At 38.1% G+C, this 24,628-nt stretch overlaps 4 protein-coding genes across 7 annotated transcripts; 2 read left to right on the plus strand and 2 right to left on the minus strand.

Moving 5' to 3' along the window:
• Window positions 1–235: 235 nt before the first annotated feature.
• LOC135629719 (phosphatidate cytidylyltransferase 1-like) lies at window positions 236–11,138 on the plus strand. Of its 3 annotated transcripts, XM_065137567.1 has the most exons (13): window positions 236–394; window positions 3,112–3,221; window positions 3,533–3,673; window positions 4,198–4,451; window positions 4,810–4,961; window positions 5,194–5,335; window positions 7,281–7,437; window positions 8,992–9,039; window positions 9,164–9,238; window positions 9,544–9,672; window positions 9,751–9,807; window positions 10,580–10,663; window positions 10,740–11,138. In XM_065137567.1, the coding sequence occupies exons 3-13, from the start codon at window positions 3,587–3,589 to the stop codon at window positions 10,827–10,829; spliced, it is 1,275 nt and encodes a 424-aa protein (XP_064993639.1). In that variant the 5' UTR covers window positions 236–394; window positions 3,112–3,221; window positions 3,533–3,586; the 3' UTR covers window positions 10,830–11,138. The 3 variants fall into 3 exon arrangements, with proteins under 3 accessions (XP_064993639.1, XP_064993646.1, XP_064993629.1); XM_065137574.1 differs by lacking the exon at window positions 3,112–3,221 and having other exon boundaries at window positions 3,559–3,673; XM_065137557.1 differs by lacking the exon at window positions 3,112–3,221 and having other exon boundaries at window positions 238–394.
• A 1,153-nt stretch (window positions 11,139–12,291) lies between these two features.
• LOC103974969 (polyubiquitin 11) lies at window positions 12,292–13,884 on the minus strand. The gene is made up of 2 exons (XM_009389874.3): window positions 13,747–13,884; window positions 12,292–13,200 (listed from the first exon to the last, which is right to left on the minus strand). Exon 2 carries the CDS (start codon window positions 13,198–13,200, stop codon window positions 12,511–12,513), a length of 690 nt encoding a protein of 229 aa, XP_009388149.2. The 5' UTR covers window positions 13,747–13,884; the 3' UTR covers window positions 12,292–12,510.
• Window positions 13,885–14,753: 869 nt separating this feature from the next.
• Window positions 14,754–15,730, plus strand: LOC103974968 (early nodulin-like protein 18). The gene is made up of 2 exons (XM_009389872.3): window positions 14,754–14,975; window positions 15,069–15,730. The coding sequence occupies exons 1-2, from the start codon at window positions 14,804–14,806 to the stop codon at window positions 15,500–15,502; spliced, it is 606 nt and encodes a 201-aa protein (XP_009388147.2). The 5' UTR covers window positions 14,754–14,803; the 3' UTR covers window positions 15,503–15,730.
• A 1,029-nt stretch (window positions 15,731–16,759) lies between these two features.
• On the minus strand, window positions 16,760–18,194 carry LOC103974625 (uncharacterized). 2 transcript variants are annotated; one of them, XM_009389492.3, is made up of 4 exons: window positions 18,082–18,194; window positions 17,178–17,394; window positions 17,046–17,099; window positions 16,760–16,959 (listed from the first exon to the last, which is right to left on the minus strand). In XM_009389492.3, exons 2-4 carry the CDS (start codon window positions 17,376–17,378, stop codon window positions 16,810–16,812), a joined length of 405 nt encoding a protein of 134 aa, XP_009387767.3. In that variant the 5' UTR covers window positions 17,379–17,394; window positions 18,082–18,194; the 3' UTR covers window positions 16,760–16,809. The 2 variants fall into 2 exon arrangements, with proteins under 2 accessions (XP_009387767.3, XP_065006800.1); XM_065150728.1 differs by lacking the exon at window positions 18,082–18,194 and having other exon boundaries at window positions 17,178–17,476.
• Between the last annotated feature and the right edge of the window lie 6,434 nt (window positions 18,195–24,628).

Below are 24,628 nucleotides of genomic sequence, written 5' to 3' on the forward strand. Positions count from 1 at the left end.
GCGATCGTTTTCTTGATGCGATCACGGCCGTGAATTCCACTCTGCTTCACCGCACCTCGTCTCTTGATGCGATCACAGCCGTTGGTTCCGCCCAACTTCCCCCTCCCCGCCCTTCACCGCCCTCCTCCCTCCTTGAATCCCTCCGCGATCGTGGAGGGGCCCCTCCGCTCCGACTACTCCCCATCTCGTTTTCTTGATGCGATCGTGGCCGTGGGATCAAGAACCCGTTGTTCAATGTACGGACCTCTCGCACCGCTCTGCTTCGCCGTATAACCACCGGTCTCCTCATCGATTCCTTCTCTCTCTCTCTCTCTCTCCAATCTTTTCGAGCCCTCTCGATATGGTGTCGCCGTAATCCTCTCCGCCGCTGCCGCCGCGTAACAAGGCGCACGAGGTACACCAACTTATTCTCCAATCTATCTTGGTTTCTGCTTCCGCTTCTACGATGCGATTGATCCAACTCGAATCCGAGGTATCCAGGCTGAGATTTAAGCTTCTACGACCAAAATTATGTGCGTGTTCTGCCGCCAAGAATTGTAGGCTTATATTGGATGCAAGAATTTGGATTTGTGCTTCTCTGGATGTTGGGTTAGCTAAAAACAGCAAGCCTATACAATAAATTCTTTCGACGCACATTACGTTCTTAGGGTTTGCCATCTTGTTTCTCGTCACGTAGTACCTCGGACATTCAGTGCTTTCCTTGTACTGTCGAGGAGTCTTACCTGATCTTTTTCTGATGCGGAATGTGCATCTAGATTCTGTTTCTGAAAAATGTAGGATAACGAACAGAACAAGAGTGTTTTCTTTTTGAGGGAAAGCTTTTTTCCCCATTAATTATGAGAAATAAGATCTGAAGGTGATCGCTGTTACTTTTCATTGACATAGGAAACCTTTATAGTAGTATTTATGAGGTATTATGCGGTGGGTTTTGGAAGAGGAAAGAATATCTAGTAGTTATATTGATATGATAACACATTTGCTTGATAGAGTTGTTACTAGCTTGAATAGTGGGTGGCTTTTCACTATCTAAGAGTTCCTGACAATGGATGAACTTGATCGACATTTCCAGGATAAACTTCCATTGTTTGCTAATAGTATTAATTGATTGAAAATAATGTGGTCAATTTTGAACTAAACTTGAGTTAGGAAGACAAATATTAAAGTAATGACTGGACTAAGTAGGAATAAAACCATGTTCAAGTTCCAAAGAAAATGGAAAGAGAAAATTGAGAGGAAAGATAAAATAAATGGACAAGATGTTTCAGAAATTCAAAGATTTAGAAATCTTGGATTTACCATTCATAATGAGGGAATATTGTTGAAGACATTATATATGGAGATACATCGGGATAGTTAAAGTACAGCATCAAGAGTATTGTTTAATTGCCATGTGCCTTTTGGATTAAAAAGAAAATTCAGTTGCAAGTACAGTTACATTTCACGAATTAAGCTTATTAGTATTTTACTAGGTAAGGAAACAATACTTAAAGTTAGTGTTGCTAAGGTAAGGAGGCTGATATGGATGACTTGGTTATGAGAAAAAAGTTACTTAAGAAATAGTTCCATTCATTACCAATTAAAGTTATTGTAATTGTCTAAAATGAGCAAGAACTGTTTAAGCTGGTATGCAATTGCTTAAAGCAGGTCTGTGTATGCACTGGTTAGACGAATCAAATATTTAAGATCAATAGTGTAAGGAGAAGCAGAGGAACATATTGGAAATATTGAAAGAGATCTGTTGGTTTGCATTTGGACATTTGATATTATTTCAACATAAACTATTGGTAAGAGAAGATCCATGTTATCAAATCCAAATAGTTTGAACCTTACATCATATTGTTATTGTTTTTGTTGTCACTGATGTTTTTAGGTCGTCGTGATTTTGATAACATCTTGGTCTTGATGGTCATGCTTAAATTTATCTGATGTAGTTTCTTCTCCCTAACGCTGTTTTGCTTCCATTCATGCCACATAATGGCCCTCATTTTCCTACGACATTGCTTCAGTTTTCATTATGAATTTTGTTATCCATACTTTATTTCAAGTGCTTCAAAGACATTGTGAAATAAATTATGCACATAACCTTTGCCCTGACCAAATGACTGCATGCTGCTTGCACTTTTTAATTACTGGCTTCTTTGTCAACCATGTAACATGGAACTGCATCTGCGAATGGATAGAATAGTGAGTGCTTTCCATATTTTTTCTAGTTTTGATTAGATGCTTGAAGTCCTATGGCTTTTCAATTCATATTAAGCTAATATCTCCCTGTGGTGCCAAGGATTGTTGATTCTGTGAAGAAAACAAAAACTGTGAATTTTGTAATTTGGGATTCAATCATAATCTTTTGGATGGTTACAAACTCACAGTTTCTGATATCAGTGTCATAATGTTTGCAGGTTTTTCGATGTCTTTACTCTTAAGGTAGGCCGTCTCTTGAAAATCTGTTATGAACAGGAATGTTAAGTTGTTGTTTAGTTGGATGCACTGAGCATCTGTATTCAACTAGACTTGTATGCACACATGAATGCCTAATCCCCATAAATACTGGGTTCACTTGCCCCATGTCAGTGACCTCTAGTGCAAGGTTTGCAATACTGCCTAGTATGGTACGATACAAGCAGTATTTACTGCTGATTCCATAGGTTACCGGTACATGGACCAGTGTAAACCAGGTGGTACACCTGGACCTGTACGGGGTGGTACAAGCCCTGTGCCGCTTGGTACAGGGTTGGTACCACCTGGTACAGGGTGGTATGGGCTCTGTACCAAGAAGTTTCTGTTTTCTTTTTTCAGACTTTTTTAGGCTTTTTTTGAGACTTGGAATGTTTCGGTTCGAGTCCTAGTTGGTACGTACTTTGCTCTAGTGTCTTAAAATTTCAGTGGATAGATTAGTTTAATTTGAGGTCCAAATACTACCTGCTACTGAACTGCATTGTGTTACCCTAATCTTGGATCTTCATTTATTGCACTTTAAAATCTGTGTTATTCCAATATCTTTCTTTCTTATCTTTTGGGGGGTATTCTCAATATATTATTGGATCTCCATCACATTCTTTCTCAATTAAGTAATGTAGTTATTGATGTTATTTTTTTCCTTTTGCTTGTCAGTGCACTTTTTTATTGATCAATAAAATGCACGGGCCTAGTGCATGTGGCTCCCACCAAAGTTAAGTTTGATGAGGCTCAATTTATGTAGTCTTATCCCTACCAATAGAAAGGTAGTTTCCTTGACTCAAAAGTCTGGTCATTCAGATTGTAAGGAGCAGTTTTACTATTGTACTAAGGCAAAGTACATCTTTCGAAAACAAGTAATACATTGTTTGCAATTGTTGCTATCTCAGATTTTTTTTGGAAATGACATTTAGTTAGAGATTGTTTATTGGTTATTATGCTGTTGTTGATGTGACTGCAGAGAGAGGCTTCTGAAATGTTTTCTATATGTTGTTTTTAATTTTGATTTCTTTATTGTGTTGATGAGGCAGACAATTGCTTCTCTTTTATTGATTATGCAAAACAACTTTTTGACCAGGTACTTCATCAACCTGATTTCTGCAGTTTTGGGTATGATAATACATAGAAGATCATGGCAAACATGCAGAGAGAGAACACCATGAACATACTTCAACGAAATCATTCAGGCAGGGTTCGACATCGTAGGCATTCAACAGAGGTTTGTTACTTAAAGTACTAACAACCAGTTGGTGTCAGTTTGTCATTACCAGTTCACTATTTCAGAGTTGCGAAACTTTTTTAGTTTACTGGAGTGGTTGATTCTCTAATTGTCACTTGACATTTCAGGAATCAGCACTGTGAGTCATCTTTATAATACAATTTTAGCATATACAATAAATGAGTTAATCTAAAATTTAGTTTGCAAAAGCTACTGGCTCAATATCTTTGGTTTGAAAAGTTTGTTCTTCTAATCATTTTTCTATCATCTTGCCTTGGGGAGAAGGTAATAGGCAGTGTTCTAGTATTCTTGGGTGAAACTTAGAGATCTATTCTTTTAAACTCTTTTCTACGAAAATGAATCAGTCACAGTGCGCGGTCTTAATGCAAGTATGCAACTGTTAAGTGTTTCTATCTGCTTCGTACCTTTCTTTTCATATTAGGATAATGATGCTTCTGTGATTTGACATCCTCTTTCACCAGGAGATCTGGTCAGTATTATTTCTTTTTCTTTTTGTTTTTCAGGCTACTCCTGATATCAATGGTCCTGGTGGTGCTAATTTACTTGTCAATGATCAAAACAAGTATAAATCAATGTTTGTTCGGGCACGTTCGTCTTTGTGGATGCTGCTTGGATTTTCGTTGGTTGTCTATATGGGACATCTTTATATTTGTGGTTTAATTGTGGGAATCCAAATTTTCATGGCACGGGAATTGTTCAACTTACGGAAACAAGCTAATGAAGATAGACAACTGCCGGGGTTCAGACTTTTGAATTGGTATGTGCCTAATATTTTGTGAGAGATAATGTTGGAACTTGTGGTCAAAGTTTGAATTTCAATCCTGTACTGGTTTCGATAATCTATGAGACCAATACATATTATCAATATATCAGGTGGTATACTGATCTGTAACAACTGAAAAGCAACAAAAAACAAAAACCCTGACTGGTACTAGACCATATGGTCTGATATTGGTCCTTTATCGGACTGATTAACACCGATCTGTATGTGCTGTACCAACCAGGTATTCAAAATATTTCTTAAGATGGCATGTTTTCTTGTCATCATCAAGAATTGTTTCATATCTTTCCTTTTGGCTTATGAGTCAAACTTATTCATGGATGTATGGGTGCAGGTATTTTTTCTTCACTGCAATGTTGTTTGCTTATGGACGTTTTGTTAGCCAACAGCTTGTGAACACAGTAGCTTCAGATAAACCGTTATATCAGGTCGTCAATGGGCTTATCAAATATCAGATGTTTATATGCTATTTCCTATATATAGCAGGTTGGTTAATTTTGTATATCATATGTTCAAATTATGTATGGGAGAGTGACCTTTTAATTTAATAGACAGAAAAATTGCATTTTCTCTTTAAAAACCCTATGTTGCTATCATTCTTGTATGGTAAATTTAGAATAGTTGTTTTCCTAAAGTTTATCATTTATATGTGATTATCTGAGAGTCAATAACATTATGTTAAGTTTGAACTCACGTAGTGTTTTTATATTTTTCTTAGGTTTTATGTGGTTCATTCTTACATTAAAGAAGAGGAGATACAAGTATCAATTTGGCCAATATGCATGGACTCACATGATACTTCTTCTAGTGTTTGCACAATCCTCCTTCACAGTTGCAAATATTTTTGAAGGAATTTTCTGGTAACATGCAATTAATAATCGCATTTTGTTGACTGTGTTTGAATTTTAATTACTTAAGTTGTTTTTGTATATTTGAAGTATATCAATACTTGGTACTAATAACTTTCACAATGACACTCTTTTATTTATTATCTAAGTGAAATTTCCAATAACAATGGCTTCAACGTTATGTTGGATGCACTAATGATACTGTTAAGTTTGGATGCATTAATGATACTGTTAGTTTACTTGGATTAACGTGCACCTAATTTTATTGTTCTTGAGATTATTGCATTAAAATCTGTTAGCTTTCTCCTGGGAGAAAGAAAAGATATTTCTATTGTACTTAAGGTTGTATAAATCTATGCTCATTTGTCAGGTCCACATAATTTTTCTTTTTTTTTATTCAGTGATAAGTCACAACCAGTTGTTCATTTTTATGTGATAATTGGCAATGTCTGATGATGCAGGATACACTTGGAGAATTTGGTGATAAGGCTCAGAAAGCAAATATAAGAAGTAGCAGATAGCATCTAGAAATTTTTACGCTAACTCATTTTTTAATGTCATTGAAATTCATGAAGTGACGTATAACTCCATAATTAGTTTCATCACTTAAAGTCAGTGTTGAAATTATCATGCAGCTGTTGTGTAGTAGTATAGGGCTTTCATGCTGGGTACCAGATCACAAGCATGAGACACAGAGATGATATATGACAATATGTCCTCAACTTCCATGATTGTACACAGTAGATCAATTATTTTATGATGGTATAACTATAATAAACTACATGCACTCTTCAATATTAAATAAATCATGGGCTTCTCGTTTTGTTAGCCATTAAGATTAATAACTTGATCTACCAAATGAAATTTGAGCTAACATTTGTATCGGTGCTTCCAACTATTGGACTGATAGGACGTCTTTAATGCCTGGTACATGCATATTATTATTGAAATTGTGTGGCACTTTGACTCTAAATTTTAAGAAAAGATTGATCATCTCTTATTGGATCTATATAAGTTTTAACCAGACAACTCAAGTTATTTTCAGGCTTACAGTTACATATGTTTACTACATGAGAACTACTTATTGTAGACTAATACAAAATATTGACTTATTTTGATACTTATCCATGAAGAAATGAAAGTTTCATATACCCATGAATTTGAGATAACATTTTGAAGATGCTTACAATTATTGGATTGATAGAACATCTTTAAAGCATAGACGGATGAACTCAATACACCAGGGTTTCACTAATTCAGGCTTTAGAGAGGATTAATGTACACAGCCTTAACCTCTAGAAAAAGAGGGAGAGTTTGTGTAACTCGAGTTCTTGTCTTACAGGTCGTGAAGAGCCCTTTCTGTATACGAAGGCTCGTCATCTAACATCCCCAAAGTATGACCAATTCATATTATTTACAAAGTTGTGTATTAGAATTTCTTGTGTCTCTAATTTTAAGGAATTTATTCAAGTTCTATCATGGCTTTGAATTATATATGTTTACAACTTGTAAATGACTTACTATAGTCACTAAGCACAATTTTAAACATCAAGAACTCTTTTGTCAGATCAAATAGGAGGGTGAGCAGTTGTCTTATGGACCAAGTCATTTAAGCCCACTGTTGAAACCATTAATTTAACCACTTGTGGAAGGATTCTGGATAATTTATGCTTGAAAGAGCAAATTGTACTTGTTGTTTGCATAGGGTTATACTAAGGAACAAACTTTGTGATTAATCAGTCGAAAGTCATCATTGGAACTTGGTCTATATATTAAGTGACAATCGATGGCATCTACTGCATGAGCATGAATAGCAGCTTAGCATGTGCCCTTTTTATTTGTTTCTTTTTTTTTGGTTTAGGGAGCACAAGAATTTTCTTTGATTTTTTTTCTCCTTCTTGTTTAAGTAATTTAGTTGGTTGATTTCCATTTTGTGGCTGATTTTGGAAGAATACAGGTTTCTGTTGCCTGCTTCTCTTATTGTTGTCAATGATGTTGCTGCATACTTCTTTGGTTTCTTTTTTGGGAGAACACCATTGATCAAACTGTCTCCAAAGAAAACATGGGAAGGTTTCATTGGTGCATCTTTTGCAACTATACTTTCTGCATTTATGGTAAGTCTGCTTCTTAAACTTTTTTTGAGATAGATTCAGTTTCTCATTTGGGTAAGCTTTTTTATTATGGAATATGGAGTTGGTTATCCTGTTTATGCTGCTGGTATATAGCAGAAATATAAAATATATATTCATTTATTTCTGGGCTGGTCATATTACAATGAAGAATTTAGTTTCACAGTGAACTTAGCTTTGGAGCTGTGGAAATATTTACTGATTCATGTCTCTCACTTGCTGAAAATATCTCTTTTGCATTTGTTACTACAGATGTAAGATAATTTGTGCTTCGTCAATAGCTCCCATTATCACTTAATAAATCCATTTTTGTTTGTAACAGAAAGTGCACTTTATTTTTTGAATTTATCTGGATTAGGTAAAATTTTCTCTTCATGAATTAGAATATGGATGGAAAATTGCAAATGGATGATATGGTCTTTGCTGAAATCAGCTTTATCAAGTGGTCTCTTGTTATTAGATGTTGAATTTGCTTTGAAACACTTCATCTCCTTTCACATTAATGGATCATCTTGCTCCTTGATTTTATGAACTATGTTTGATGCAATTTTACTAAAGTGAAGTTGGTATTAGTTTCTAGAGACAATTGAGAGGAATGAAATTCGTAGCTTGATATGGGTGAATCGTTATGAGATTCAAAACATTGATTGATATCTTTTGTCATAGGATTAAAACTTCTGCATAATTAGAAGAATAACTAGTTCAGCTGCCAATTATTTTTGAATTCATTATCAATTATATTAGATTTTGCATGTGAATGTTTCAATTTATTAACCAGTTTCCTTAGCGTGATGCTTTATTTGTTTACACTCCAAGAATAATGTCGTGGAGGTATGGACTTAAATAAAAATCAAATAGTTGTCAAATACACTTCAATGAAGTTCTGAGGTCCTCAAAGCATTTTTCATGTTAATTGTCAACCATTTATAATTGCCCAAGCATACCCGAAATCCCTTTTGGGAGTGTTGTAACCTCTCTTATGATTCTATATTACAGTTATATATATTTATCTATTTTTTATTTTATGCCATTATTAGAACCTTTTTATTTGTGATAAACTAGTATACACTTGATGTCCCACAAGTTTAAAAGAACATTTTTTTAATCTTTAGACAACACTCTTGATGTTCTTGCCTCTGAGCATCCATGCTGTCAGTTATTCACAATGCTTTTGTGGTGGCAATTTCTTCCACAGGACAAAAGGAAAACCATATTGATGTAACGAGTTAAATGATTACACTTCTACATGAGCAGCCTATATATTGTAGAATGTGTATTTATAGATGAAATTGTGCATTCATTATCAAGTTATTGCTTATTATTATTTTTTGTGTATTCTGATGGTGTTCTGAATTACTCATTATTAATTTTGGCTTCATTACATGGATATAGCCTTCAGTCAAAATGGATGAGCTATGATCCCATAATTTTTTTTGTTAATTATCATAAATGAGAATTAAGACATTTTTGTCTAACTATATTATTTTGTCATGATTTATATATTTGATGGATTTACTTTATATTTCTTTTTTGGTTTAGTTAGCAAATATCTTGGGGAGTTTCCAGTGGCTAACATGTCCAAGAAAGGTATTATAGTTTAATTTAACACATCTCAAAAATAATACAGTTCAGTAATTCAAATATGTGCTATTGAAGGATCTCAATTGTGTATATATTTCTTCGGTTATTTGAACTATGTATTCACTTATAGGATCTGTCTACTGGATGGCTTCACTGTGATCCCGGTCCACTGTTCAAGCCAAAAAGTTACCCTTTACCTGGATGGGTATGCACTAATTAGACAAATAAGTTTATTTTTTGCGTTCAACTGTCTGCTGGAGGAATAGTTAATTGAAATGGTGTCTGTAGCACAATTTTCATTTTATTAGTAAAAAAGGTCATGCCAAAGCATGTTAAGAAATATTTGGTCACAGCTGAAACCTTAATCAGTCAATGGCCATTCCTACATAACTTGTCTTTCTCACTATGTTGCTTTATTTGAAAATATCTGATTCACAGGATGCAAATTGTAAAAAGCTTATGAAGTAGTTGACAACAGATAATGCATGTTCTTCTTTTCATTTTCCCCAGTTCTCATGGAAAGAATTTTCAGTTATGCCTGTTCAGTGGCATGCTTTAGCGCTTGGACTATTTGCATCAATCATAGCACCTTTTGGGGGTTTTTTCGCAAGTGGTCTGAAACGAGCTTTCAAGATTAAGGTTCTTCCTCACTCTATATGCTTATTACTTGGATAAGTAGTATAGCACAACATAATTACATTTCTATTCTTTATGTAGGATTTTGGTGACACAATTCCTGGACATGGTGGGTTTACTGATAGAATGGATTGCCAGGTATGGTGCTAAGCACACTAGTATTAAATATGCATGTTCTTATTTTGTGATGCATATGAACTTTACCAATCAGAGATTTTGACAGTAAAGACTATGTCGTAGTATTTCTTATACAATGAAACAATCTGTTTGTCTGTAATTCATGGATGATCTTGCTTACCAGATATAACAGTGATTTTTTAAGATACGTGACTGCGTCATTTCCAGTTTGCCCTCATGATAAAAATTATGAATCAGGCAATGCTATCTGGAAAGTTGAAGGTGCAATCAAGTAATTAAAATATCTAAAATTTAAAATCTGTTGTGCCTGAAAATAAAAGTGCAATGTAGTTGCCCTTGGATAACTGAACCTGAAATAGTTCTTTTCAACTTTGATACCATTTAGAGATTAGGAGTTCTAGTTTTCCGTAATGAGTTTAAGAAAATTAGTTTTCCTTGGAACATAGATATCACACTTTGTTAACAAGGAGAGAAGACACCAACATTAGCTTCATTGATATAATATGGATGATTTTTGTTTCATGAACTAACAAAGCCTTCCATAAGCCACAATTTTTAGATACTCTAGTTAATTAGTATCTTCTCTCCTGTTATGAGTGTTTTGCACTTAAAACATTTTTGGAGGAAACATAGATATCGTACCAGTGACAATGTCACATCACAATTGTCAGATGCACTAATTTGAATCTTTTAACAAAAAAAAGAGTATCTTTCTGCAATCATTGTTACCTATTACTTTGATGCTTTAAAGACCCTGTTTTCTTTGTATCAGATGATGATGGCTGTGTTTGCATACATCTACCATCAATCGTTTGTGGTGTCTCAGGGTTTTCCAGTGGAGATGATTCTTGACCAGGTATTGCTTCTTCTCTCTATACCCTTAGGTGGTTGTGTTCATCTCATGGATGACAAACTTATGCACTTTGAATCAGATATTAAACCGCCTGACTGATGAAGAGCAGCATGATCTACACTTTCTGCTAGGGAGGATTCTCCATGAGAGGCAATTAGAACAACAGTGAAATCAGGCATAATCGCGGTTTGTCTGGTCGAGAGTCTGTACTTACCGGTTCGCTTTCAAAACATGGAATTGAGATATGGCCTGTTCTTTTCTAAACCATAAATATGTGGAATGGAGGGGCTTTTTCTGTTTTATTTTGAGTTTCTGTTTTGTTATATTTCGTTGTTTCAATATTGGTCCCTTTGTAGTTGTCCTATGATGGATGGATGGTGTGGGAAAATCTCGGAGAGCTTTTCCAGTAAATGATGACTTCCTTTGTAGTTGTCTTGTATGGTTTTTCTTCCTCTTAATCGTATTGGAAGTTCTAATCCGATTTACAATAAGTGTCTTAATGGTATTTTACACAGCACTCCTTTGCTAAGAAGGTACACTACTTGTTTTCCTACTTCGACGAGCAGAGCAACTGAAAGAGTAGGTCTAAGGTGGTGGTGAGTAACAAAAACACTCCTATTCACCGCATGCATGGATGCATGCAAAACTTTGCATCCCTGTTTCCAATGCATTGCATCGCCATGAGTTTGCATGCTTTGCATGCATGCAAAACTTTGCATCCCTGCTTCCAATGCATTGCATCGCCATGAGTGAGTGCTATCACCCACCAACATTGTCGGATGCAAGCATGCATGCATGCTTTTGGTGAGTAACAAAAACACTCCTATTCACCGCATGCATGCATGCTTTTGGTGAGTAACAAAAACACTCCTATTCACCGCATGCATGCATTTGCATGCATGCTTTTGGTGAGTAACAAAAACACTCCTATTCACCGCATGCATGCATGCTTTTGGTGAGTAACAAAAACACTCCTATTCACCGCATGCATGCATTTGCATGCATGCTTTTGGTGAGTAACAAAAACACTCCTATTCACCGCATGCATGCATGCTTTTGGTGAGTAACAAAAACACTCCTATTCACCGCATGCATGCATGCTTTTGGTGAGTAACAAAAACACTCCTATTCACCGCATTCATGCATGCTTTTGGTGAGTAACAAAAACACTCCTATTCACCGCATGCATGCATGCATGCAAAACTTTGCATCCCTGCTTCCAATGCATTGCATCGCCATGAGTTTGCATGCTTTGCATGCAAAACTTTGCATCCCTGCTTCCAATGCATTGCATCGCCATGAGTTTGCATGCATGCATGCTTTGCATCCCTGCTTCCAATGCATTGCATCGCCATGAGTGAGTGCTATCACCCACCAACATTGCCGGATGCTGCTCAGGAAACATTCTTTCATTGCCAGAATACCTCAGTAGATCCCCTCCTCGCTTGGCAACACGGGCTGTGAAGCGACAGCACTGGTATCAACTCTTATAAATCGTTGCAATTCTTAATATTTAATTCTACCGCGGTTGGATTAGGCCATCGGTCACCGTGGATGAGCTTCGACCATCGGTCTTGTGTTCAGTAACACTCAAATCCACGCTACACCAGGAAAAGCAAGGCAAACAAAGGTAAAACCAATACGACCAACATTGCCCTCTCTCAGAGAAACCTTACTTATTACCAAGTAGACATACGTGTTGAGAATCCCATTCACATTCCCATCACACGCTGGATGAGACATAGCACAACGGATAGACCCACTAGATGATGAAGGCACTAACAGCATGGACACACAATTCACGAACACCACGACACGGGAAGGCAACAAACGACGGCATCAGGCAGAGTTCACTGCCCGCCACGGAGGCGGAGCACTAGGTGGAGAGTCGACTCCTTCTGTATGTTATAGTCCGCAAGAGTACGGCCGTCCTCCAGCTGTTTCCCGGCGAAGATTAGCCTTTGCTGGTCCGGCGGGATCCCCTCCTTGTCTTGAATCTTTGCTTTCACGTTGTCTATAGTGTCCGAGCTCTCAACCTCCAGAGTAATGGTCTTCCCCGTGAGGGTCTTCACGAAGATCTGCATGCCACCGCGGAGACGGAGGACGAGGTGGAGAGTCGACTCTTTCTGGATGTTGTAGTCCGCAAGCGTACGGCCGTCCTCGAGCTGCTTGCCTGCGAAGATGAGCCTTTGCTGGTCCGGGGGGATCCCCTCCTTGTCTTGGATCTTAGCTTTCACGTTGTCTATGGTGTCCGAGCTCTCCACCTCCAAGGTTATGGTCTTCCCCGTGAGGGTCTTCACGAAGATCTGCATGCCACCGCGGAGACGGAGGACGAGGTGGAGCGTCGACTCTTTCTGGATGTTGTAGTCCGCAAGCGTACGGCCATCCTCGAGCTGCTTGCCCGCGAAAATGAGCCTTTGCTGGTCGGGAGGGATGCCCTCTTTGTCCTGGATCTTAGCTTTGACGTTGTCGATGGTGTCGGAGCTTTCGACCTCGAGGGTGATGGTTTTTCCAGTGAGCGTCTTAACAAAGATCTGCATCTGTATCAGAGAAGACAAGGAATTGGCATCAAGTATTAGCAGAGCACTTGACGCAAGATGACCGAACAATTCGAGAAACGGGAATCGAATCGCATCAACATGTAACCACCCACGGAAATCAAGAAAAGAATCGAGATCCGATACGCGAGGGATTCATCAACAACAACAGGAAGCGATCATCAGTAAAATCGTCACATAACCCTAGTCAGATCCGGAAAGGACCATAAACAAGAACCACATCCAATCCCGCCTCCTCCCCCCAAAAAAAAATCCAACAGCATCGAATCAAGAAGACGAACAAGCCGATCTACAAGGGCTTAATACAAACAAGAACCAGGATCCAATCGGAAATAATCAGCGCAATAGATCAGATGTTCTCAAAAAGTCCCTCATCTCATCAAATCAATATCAACAGACAACCCTTATAGATCTATTATTCCACTACGCAAAGATCAGCAGACGATAATCGACATAATTTCAAGAAGAAAACAGAGAATAATCGACATCAAAAGCGCAAAAGAAGAGAAAGGGTAGAAAAATTGATACCTTGCAAGGCGGCGAAAAGTAAAGCTTTCTTTTTTGGGAAGATTGGGAAAGAAGGAGAGAGGGAGGAGACGTATTAATAGCACGCGGAGCCGGTGACCCGATTCCCTCCCCTAAGACTTACCACTCACCGCCCATTGTTTCCGCGCAACTTGTACCGCACGCGTGGTGGTTACCTTATCGAACGCCGAACGGGTGACGCGGCGATAACGGTGGAAGTCTCCGTAACGGTGACGGAACACTCCGGAATCCGAGGTGAGTCTCCGTTTCCTGACGCCGTTAAAGATAGCGGCAACAATAAAAGAGTCCGTCTACCCACACGGTCTACCCCATAGCGTGCGCAGGCCTCAAGTGGGACCGACCAGTGGGCCGAGGTTATCTCCAATCGCGACGACAAGCACCAGTGGAGGGGAAGCTGAACGTGACGGGTCTAATACGCTCGCGGCGCTGCGGTAATCTGGAAGTCTTGGCTAAGGGATGATCAGGACCGTCGATTCTATCACCAGCGTCAAGATAGCCGGACACGCACTTATATATACGGATTTACCTATATGTATATTATATATATATATATGTCTCATGTTATTGATAGCTAAATCCAACTGATATATTCTACTCTGATTACAATCAGATGGAAGATAAGCACCTGATGCTTCCTTGCAACTATTTGCAGTGATCTTTTGGTGAAGGAATCACACTTGCTTGTATGCTGTATCGACTTTTATAGGAAAATTATTATTTCTTTGGTCCATCAAAGATCAACATGATAATGGATATTATACATATATATGTATGTACATATATATTGCATGGCTAGCTAAACATGTCAAGATTCAATAACCCAACACGAACCAAGGAACAAGCAATGCATATTCTCAAAACATCAAAGCAAAGCAAACTCTACAGAAACTGAATGCTTTTGCACCTCCAACCCCATCACATCACATCCCATCCCTTGCACAAGGCAACCATATGCTTTGCTCCGGTGGCCAACACATCCACCACTACAAGTACTCCCGTTCACCCACTCACTGCATGCAACACCACCGCCGTGGCCGTCATGGGGAACTCACAGGGCTTGCTGCTCATCTGCCTCGTTCTCCTCTCAGCCATGGCCGGTGCAACCCAGTTCAGAGTCGGAGGCTCCAAGGGCTGGTCTGTGCCTGACCCTGATGCGGTCTCCTACAACCAGTGGGCTGAGAAGAACAGATTCCAAGTGGGAGACTCTCTGCGTAAGTTGGCATACGTACATAGCCTCGTGTCATCTGTGAACGACCGAGATGCATGAGCTCTTCTTACGGTCCTCGTTGGTCCATCCTTGACAGTGTTCGTCTACCCTCCCGTCGAAGACTCCGTCCTTCTCGTCGACAAGGACGCCTACGACGCCTGCAACACGAACTCGTTCATCGACAAGCGCGACGACGGCAACACCGTCTTCACCTTGAACCGGTCGGGTCCTTTCTACTTCATCAGCGGTGTGGAAGCCAACTGCATGAGGAACGAGTCGGTGGTGATCGTTGTCATGGCGGATCGGACCAATCGGAGCTCCTCCTCCTCGAGCCCGCCGCCTTCTCCTTCGGCAGCCTCTTCGCCGCCGCCTCCTCCCGAATCAGCTGAGGCAACACCGGCACCGGCACCAGCTCCGGCCGAGGAGGAGCCCAACTCTTCTCCACCTCCACCAAACGCGGCTTCTTCGAGGGTGGTGGGCTTCATGGGCTCGGTGGGGTGCTTCATTGGATCAATCATCCTCGTTTTGTGAAGTGTGGCTTGAAGGCATCTCTTTGCTCTGCGTTTTTGGTTCTATTGCCCTGATCGGAGTGCGAATTGCTGGGAATAAGCTGTTTCAGTGCAGCAGCTATTGGATTGATACAAATTAACTATATATACATATGTAATCTCTTTCTTATTTGTGATATGCTCACTGATGCATTGTAAATTTATATTCCATCCAAAGATTGACACAAGAAAATGGTATAAATTACGTGAATCTTTGCTTGTTTCGTATTTAGATTCATGTTTCAAGCTCATTAATCCTTCATTTATCTTACACATGATGGAATTCGGCATGATCGAGCCTACAATTGATAGTGAGTCAATTCAGAGGATGGATCAGATCATTAAGCACACCTACAGATGAGCATCACATGGAAGGTGAAACAGCTGCCTCATGAATCTTCAAATCAAATGATGTTAAGCTTCTTCTATTCTTTTTGGCGTCATAGGCTTTTAGTCTTATCATCACACACAACTGCTGTTTATTGGCAGAACAAATAACAAATTCCTGGATTCAATAGATTATTGTGAGACGAGATTCTGATGTTTCCTTGCAATTGTGCTTCTGTTCTTTCTGCCAAGAAGGAATGGCAGTGGGACTGCGCATCGGTTTACATCCTCCGAGTCTGATGCTCTGCTAACCTGTCTTCCATGGACTTCATGGATTGTTTAAGCATCAAAGAATAGAATGCGAGGCTGTGTGTATTAATCAAGCAACCCCATTAAAGAAAATAATGATGGATGGATGCAGAAGAAACAGATCAATATGTTGATGTTCTTGTCTTAAGCAGACCCAACTTGTGGGTGGATTTCTTTGGAATGTCAATTACAAACAGCACAGAGTCTTCCTCCATATTGCAAGTTGCTTAAAATTAATGGTGATGACCGGTGAATTTAGCATCAACCTACCATTTTAAATAGATATGCAAGATTCATCAAAGCTGATATACAACTTGTTTTTGGTAGGCTGGTGTTATTTTCTGCAAGTAGTAGCTTTGGTGAGCTCACCATTGTTCCTCCTCTGTGATTGGCTTTGCTCTCATATTAAACTGTGTATTAGCTAAGCAAAAATACGATCTATTACCTACCAGATAACATATACCAGAGAGAGAGAGAGAGAGAGGGAGTCTTTAATGCTGAAATGGGAATTTTCTTTTGGTGAGCTAACTTAATTTGCAAGCTACACATCACTCACATTATGGAGTCTCTGAGAGAGAGAGAGAGAGAGAGAGAGAGAGAGAGATTAATGCTGAAATGGGATTTTCCTTTTGGTGAGCTAACTTTGTGTACAAGCTACTCGAGATAGTGCATCACCATGGACAAAGGGACCAAGCAGAGGCCCTTCTTCCTCAGATCTGTACGCCCACATGAACTCCTAGCCGAGTTCACGTCATCAGCGTCCTTGCTCAGTTCTTCAGACCTCACAAAGCCGACATCATCGACCTGCAGAACGAACAGGAAGAAGCGGGTGCCCTCATCATGCAGAACCAAACAATCTAACAGTCACAGGGAACAGAGAAGCCACCCACCTCGGTCTGCTTCCTCTTCCCTGGCTTCATGTGCGACTGGTCGGAGACACCGACCTACCAACAAGCAAACAGCTTCAGTCTCCAATTTAAGCGAAGAAGAAAGAAAGCCGCAAACATTGGTATCGTGCGTACTCTACGAGTTTTGACAGGAGACGTTGCAGTGTCCTCCAAGGGGTCGTCGTCCTCCGCGGCTGTCTTCCTCCTCTTAGGGATAAGCTTCTTGGAAGCCCGCATGGATTCTTCCGCCTGTTGCGTTGCGACGAAGTCGGCGATGTAAGAGGCCCAACTGCTCTCTTCCGTGGTAGCCGTCGACGAGTTACTTGGCTTCTCCATCGGAGCTGGCCTTGTCCTACGGAGAGCTCTCGTCATATCCCACAGCTATAAATACATGAATTGCATATAGAAGATTGAAAAGGTAGGAGGAGAGGGAGCAATGGGTGTGGATTAGGTGGCACTTGACATCTCAACACCCCCCCTCCCTCCTTTTTTTTTTTTTCTCTCTCTTTCTATTCTATTGACAACCCTTTATTTTATATAATTATTTTACAAATCATAAAATATAAAATTATTAAATATAACTCATTAATTATCAATCCTACCATTATTTCTCACAACTTTTTAATTATTACTAGGAGTGTTTAAAGATGGTCGAATTGAATCGAACTAAATGAGAAAAAAAAAAGATTCGATTCGTCGAGATACTCATTTATAATCTTTAAAACTAAATCAATTTAATTTGAATATTTCTATCAATTATCATTATTTTATATAATTGATTTCATCTATCGATCAATCATCTTCATGAATATTCGTTTTATATGATTGATGAAAATCATCGTCACGAGTATTCATTTTAAAAGATAAGAAGAAGAAGAAGGAAAAGAAGAACACAAATTATAAAAGAGACTGAGAATACAAATCTCAACTGTAGCAAAAGGAAATGTGTTGGTAGACTGTTTTAGAACAAGTAATACTTTGATCTCTTGTATGCCCATTCATATCTCTACTTGAAGAACAATGAGAGCAAAGTACACACCTTATGGGCTTAAGGAAATCTAAGCAAAGCTGATGAAGGCGAGAGTTGGATGACAACGACAGATGACTGAACACCTCCACCAAACTTGGATTCGTCAAGACATAAATTAAGCAGTGTAATAGAAGCAACAACGAGAGGTTGACGCAGCCACAGCACAAACAGCAGCGGATAATTTATAGGGGTTCTGCACAAAGCTTACATCATTGATCTCAGGTATGGAGTCATCCGCATGACGTAGACGCAGTCTGATGGCTTTGGTGCTGTCAGATATAATTGGATCTGCAGCAAGAACATGAAATGCCAGAATTATTAACCCAAAAAAGACAGCAAGGCAGAAAGAGAGAGAGAGAGAGAGAGAGAGAGAGAGAGAGAGAGATTCCAACGATATGATGGTTCAGAAGAGACAACGTTGCTATTATCTCCACAACACTATGTAATGAACCAAACAAAATTTTGATTGAGAAGGAAAAGAAAAGAAAAGGTATTGCATAAGGGGCCATCTTGCTCTTTGTGGCCTCTCAATTCCAATATCAGAGGAGCTTGCCAAACTTTCATGTTAGCACCGTATGATGGCAAATAATTGTTCATTGAGCAAATAACAAGATTATTGATGTTGAAAATATGTGATAGATGCAGGTGGATTTTTCATACCGAAAACCAAAATCGAACTGGATTAATAGTTCAGTGGTTTCGAATTTGATAAGAGACCATTTGATGAGGAAGCCAAAGACTCGTAACGGCTCGAGAGCGAGTTTGCTCGGTTGAAGTGCAGGCCTCGAGTCCGACTTCTAACGTTAATCTTTTTAGAGTATGTGAGTTCAAAAAAAAAAAAAATTTAAATATAAGGAAGACCTGACAGACTTATGAATCCTTGGTTCCCATACTCCCTAATCAAAATATAGGACTAAATGACTTTATCAAAATCAAATCGGAGTCGAAGGCCATATGATTCGATTTTATTTCTTAGAAATTAAAATGGAAATCGGTTAATAAAAAAAACATAAATAAGTCTGGTAATTTTTTTAAGTTTTGGATCAGATGCCATTCATTACAGAAAATTGGTTAACCAAAGATTTGACATTAAAGAATTCCATTCTGCATCAAAAACCCAAAGAACTTATGTTACTAAAAGATGCCTCTCCTTTTCCAACAAGCAGAGGAATCACTAACTATTAAGCAATGGTCATTCCTTGTTGGAAAGGCCAAGAAAATTCTCTATCATTCAAAAAAAAAAAAAAAAAATTTGATTCTCCTGAAGCCATGATATATCTTTTTGCCTTTATTTGAGAAAGAGGTATAATGGTATCACAAGAGATTTCACCAAACCAGATTAGCATAAGATGTACATTTAGTCGACAAAAGTTAAGTCCTATCTATTAGCATAAGATTTCCATACTCTAATTGCTGCCCAAATCTACAGTGGGTTCCATCAAATGAATGTGCAGGACATAGGAACATGTTATAGTCAATTTATGTCCTATAATGAATTGAAGATTTGAAGCAAGATTGAACATATAAAACAATGTTCCATAAATCACTTAATGTACTTTAGATCAAAGACATACTACATTACAAAGAACATCCACCTAAACAATTCAGGATTTTGATATCAACAACAGAGTGAACAAGAAAGTTGTTCCTTAATAAAAAGATAAAATACTTTTGATTTTTTTTTTTTTAAAGTAGATAGATAATTAGCTTCGTAGCGAAATTTAGACTTAAAATCACTTCTAAGAACTCTTTTTTCTTTAATGATTATTGGTATGACCTCTTTGAGTCATAAAAATAAATTGTGGGCACTTTGCAGATAATTCCACAATGGCATTTGTGAGGACTACAGCCTGTGTTCTAGTCTTATATTTAGGCATCAAGTTAACCTTTTCATTGATTCCTTGTGTAGCACATTCTCCAAACACTGCTATGTTAGCCTAACATACCATCAAGAATCCAAGGAAGGATGTTGAGAGACATGATTGCACAGCTTAGTACTGAAACTTAAATCTTGTCTTTGATCCATGGAAACCCTGCTGCTTGCATGTGGCAGTCCAACTGCTTCAGAGCTGCAGTGGCCCAATGTGAGAGACGCTGATCACACTAGTACTGCAACTCTCTTCAGCAGGTGGTGATGTTGCTTGAGCTGTTACCTGCTTGATTCATGAGTGTTGCATGGACCTACACAGATTGAATCAACAGTGGTAGGTCTGAGTGGGGCAGCAACTCAATCAATACAGCCGGCCACAGGAGAAGTTATTGGCAGTCTCAGGCTTGATGTGCCCACAGAATCTGCACTGTGCTGTGATTAGCTAATCACCAGAGCCTTCACTAAATGTAGAATACATGTATTCCGATCATCTGCAGATTGTATGGAATCCTGGAACGTGTTGCTTCCTGTGGTGGTGGAGTCTTCTTGTTCATGTCTTTCCTCAACTCAATTTGCATCTGCTGCATTGCTTATTTTGTCTGCCCAAAGAGAGAGGCTATTGAATTTGATTAAGTTCATTATTTTGGATCGTCGAGACTCAGTCCAATCAATCTTCATAGGACATATCATATTAGCTTCAAGGTTATATCAGTACGGCACCACCGAAAAGAAATATTCCCTCGTTAAATCGATGATCACAAAAACTAGTATTATATAAAGTAAGTTTTTCGGATATATTTTTAACCTATAATCAGAAAACCAAAACTGATTTGATTGTCTGAATAGATCATGTCGAACATATCTTCGGCATAGTCTTTCATAAAAAAAATTGAAGAAAACGAGTGATGAGATTTTCTATCCACAAACACAATATATATCGATACCGAGTGTTTTTCATTAAAGTAGAATGAGTATAGGATATATGATATCAATATTTTTTATTATTAAATGAAATTCTCTCTCAATCGGACTTCTTTCTTTTATTTCAAATGCGATAATATTCGAAAAACACATCATATCTAATCAATTTTATCATGTTAGATTAATGATAAAAAATGACTAGATCATAAATGTATATATAGTCTTACAAACACCACATAATATTTAGGTCCCAAAAGAACAATTATACCATGACACAAAAACTTGGACCCTCAAGTAGTTTCTTCTCGGACGACTCGGATCCATTGGATTCTGATCGAGTGTCTTCCTCAGAAGGGGAAGCTGTCCTGATCAACCACTGTAACATGAGGGTGTTGGCCTGAGTACTGGCTGTAGGTGGAGGTACTCAGAAAACCTTTAAATGCTGCTGTTTTGCAACAGCTGGAAGCTAGCAGCAGCTGCTGGCCCAATTCATTTGCCTACCTACTTCACTACCAGCTGGAACTCGTCTTACAGAAGTCCTGATACTGAGAACAATTTGGAGTCTGGCTTTTGCTGGCCTGCAGCTAGCAATGGTGTGAGTGGGTCAGGTGTGAATGGCAATAGCTTCTGATGTAACACAGTATCATCCATTGAAGCAGAACATCCACTGACTAATTCTCTATCGACTCATCATTGTCCTAAGAAGGCAACAGCAGCTTTGATCCATCAAACAACATAGATTTAACAGAACTATAATATATATATATATATATATATATATATATATATATATATATATATATATATAATCAAGTTATTTGTTTCTCTTTTGATACTTCATTGTAGTTCTTTCAACATGTCGAGGTGCTAAATCATGCTTCTTATTTCATAAATGGATTTGCCAGAGATCAAAGAACTATAATTGCTAGGAACACTGGAAAAAGGTAGCCTCTCATACTCATATCTGATGCCAAAAGCTGTTTGTTGTCATTTAAACTTTCCTCTTCTCTTTCAGAGACAAGAAATAGAGATCCAACTCTTAATAAATGCTTGCTAAAACAATTTGCAAGTGTAGCAAGAAGACCATCTATTTACTTATCACTGTCTTATATGTTGCATAGAAGATCTGATCTCTCTAATATCAAGTTATTTCCTGATCCTTTTGAGGATAATTTGATTTTGCTTTTGATAGTTGCTTGTGATTGTTGCCTGGAATACTGGAAATAATGGTCTCACATACTCACATCGGATATCAAAAGCTGTTTGTTGGCATTTAAATTATCCTGTCCTGTTTGAAAGACAATAAAAAACAGGGATCTATGTTCGATCCTAAGGAATAGAGATCCAAGCTTTAATAAATGGCATCTAATCAAACCATAGGAGGCTGATGCCTACATCATATATAGAAGATCCTCCATTACTCTGGCAGCAAAAGGAGAAACTATAAAAGGCCCTGTCAACAATTAAATTCATTTCAAAGCGGATGAGGTGAAGCACAAGTTTAATTTAGTGAAGCATGAGTCATGGAGAAAGGGGTTTGGTGTGAGAGGCAAAATAAGGAGGAGCAAGGCATGGGCAGCTTCCTATTACTCAACCTCTTATTTCTCTAGGTAATAATTGCAGGTGGCATTAATGTTCAGGTCCAAGCTTTCCTCAAGGAGAGGATGTGTTGCAGAAATGGAGGGAGGGTTTCCCCATCAGTGAGTATAATGATGCAAAACATGTAGCTCTTCAATTTTCAGCTTCCATGTCAGTATCAAACTGCCATTGTTGATACCCCCTAATGCTTTTTTTTTTGTTTTTTATTATGGATCACTTTGTGCATCTTCTGCAATCATTAGTAGCTTATTTGAGATGAACAGTAGATATTTGATTATCTATGTATGTACGATAATATTTGATGGTTGAGACGATCCATTGCATACATTCGAATAACGCCTAATGTTTCGATAAAACTATTTACAATAAGATAACTATCTACTAAACGTAAATGATTATATACTCTGAATATAATATATCTTTAAGATACGTCTAACTTAGTCTCTCAAGTGAAATACTCAATATACTTTTTAATTGAGACGATCCATTGCATTCATTCGAATAACACCTAATGTTTCGATAAAATTATTCACAATAAGATAACTATCGACTAAATGCAAATGATTATATACTTTGAATATAATATTTTTAAGATACGTCTAACTTAGTCTCTCGAGTGAAATACTCAGTATTCTTTTTAATTTACCTAAGCATAGTATATCTTTAAGATACGTTAATTTAGTCTCTCGAGTAAAGTACTTAATATACTTTTTAATTTATATACGTATAGCATATCTTTAAGATACGTCAAATATAAGTAATTATCATAATACGTCTTTGATCTAAGTTTTATAGATCAACAAGTGACCGCTCACTCATTCTCGATGCCTCTCTTAGTTAGGAAGATTGGCTCTATCCACATCAGCCAAAGTGGCAGACGACCAAATCACACGTTAACAATGCTAACGAATCATCATCATCTTCTTCCATTCTTGATGGGTTAGGTTTGGGTCGTGCTTTGGTCCTTAAATGTTTAGTGCAGGCCAATGAAGAAGACAAGAACACTCACATCTGATGCAGCAATAGAATCTGCACTCGGAAAGCTCCATCAATCTCAAAGCTGGCTCATGCAAGGTTAGATGGCTTGCGGAAGGGTTGCACTGCGACGTGTAGAGGCTGAAAGAGGCAGGCATTTGGGTGATCCATATTTCACAGGAAGCACATGGCGAAAGCACTGCCAACCCAACATGCTATTTCTTAATGAATGCATTGATTGTCCTTTTCTCAAGGGAAAGGGATGTGTGTGTGTGTGTGTTGGGAGGATCGGTAAGACTACTTGGACTGTGTTCCAGCCATCCATTCCAGGAAAGCTTTCATGTTACCCTAAGTGATGTTTGGGAGGCCAGATCATGTCTTTTGGTATCTTGCTAAATGGTTAACAGAATGTTAGACAAAATTATATGAACAAGTCAAGTGTTTTTTTTTTTTTTTTGTGTTTTTCACAAAAAAACACCAAAAACTAAGTTTTATTTAGAATATATAATTGTTTGGTTTAATACTTATTAATGTGAAATTATTCTAAGTCATCTCTATAGTCTTCACCTCACACATATGTGATCTTAATGTCTCTTTCTATTCATGAAAGAGTCAATTATGATTAATATGCATCATACCAATTCAATTCTTGAAGTTATGTCATCTGATTCTTTCAATAATTTTCGATCATCGTTTCTTTTTCGGTCTTTACTTGGCACATGAGTATTCTATCTCGATACGACGAAGTCAATTTGTGGAGAAAATTTGAAGTTTAGAAACATGTTTAGGAGATGAAATTTATTTCAAATAACATTTGTATTTGGCAACAATAGAATCAAAAAGGGCCATTCTTTACATCGAAATATATATTTATATTATCTAAGCACATCAGCATCATATGGTTGAAAGTTGAAGGGTGCTTTGCACCTTCTCTTTAATGAGAATTGGCATGTGTGGCCTACTTGTGATGTAGCCACAGATTCATGATGGCTTGGCACTAATTGTCTTAGGTATAGCTGATGAGCATTAACTACACCTTACTTGTGGATTGAGTGGGAAAGAGGTCTACTGTGGAGACCAAGAATCAAAGATGAAATCAGCTTAAACTAAGTTTGTCCCAGCTATTAATTTCCATCAAACACAGTTGACCAAGTAAATAAATAAGAAAAATCATGTTCTAGATTTTGTGGA

This window comes from Musa acuminata, chromosome BXJ1-3 (genome assembly GCF_036884655.1).
Source record: "Musa acuminata AAA Group cultivar baxijiao chromosome BXJ1-3, Cavendish_Baxijiao_AAA, whole genome shotgun sequence".
Classification (NCBI taxonomy): domain Eukaryota; kingdom Viridiplantae; phylum Streptophyta; class Magnoliopsida; order Zingiberales; family Musaceae; genus Musa; species Musa acuminata.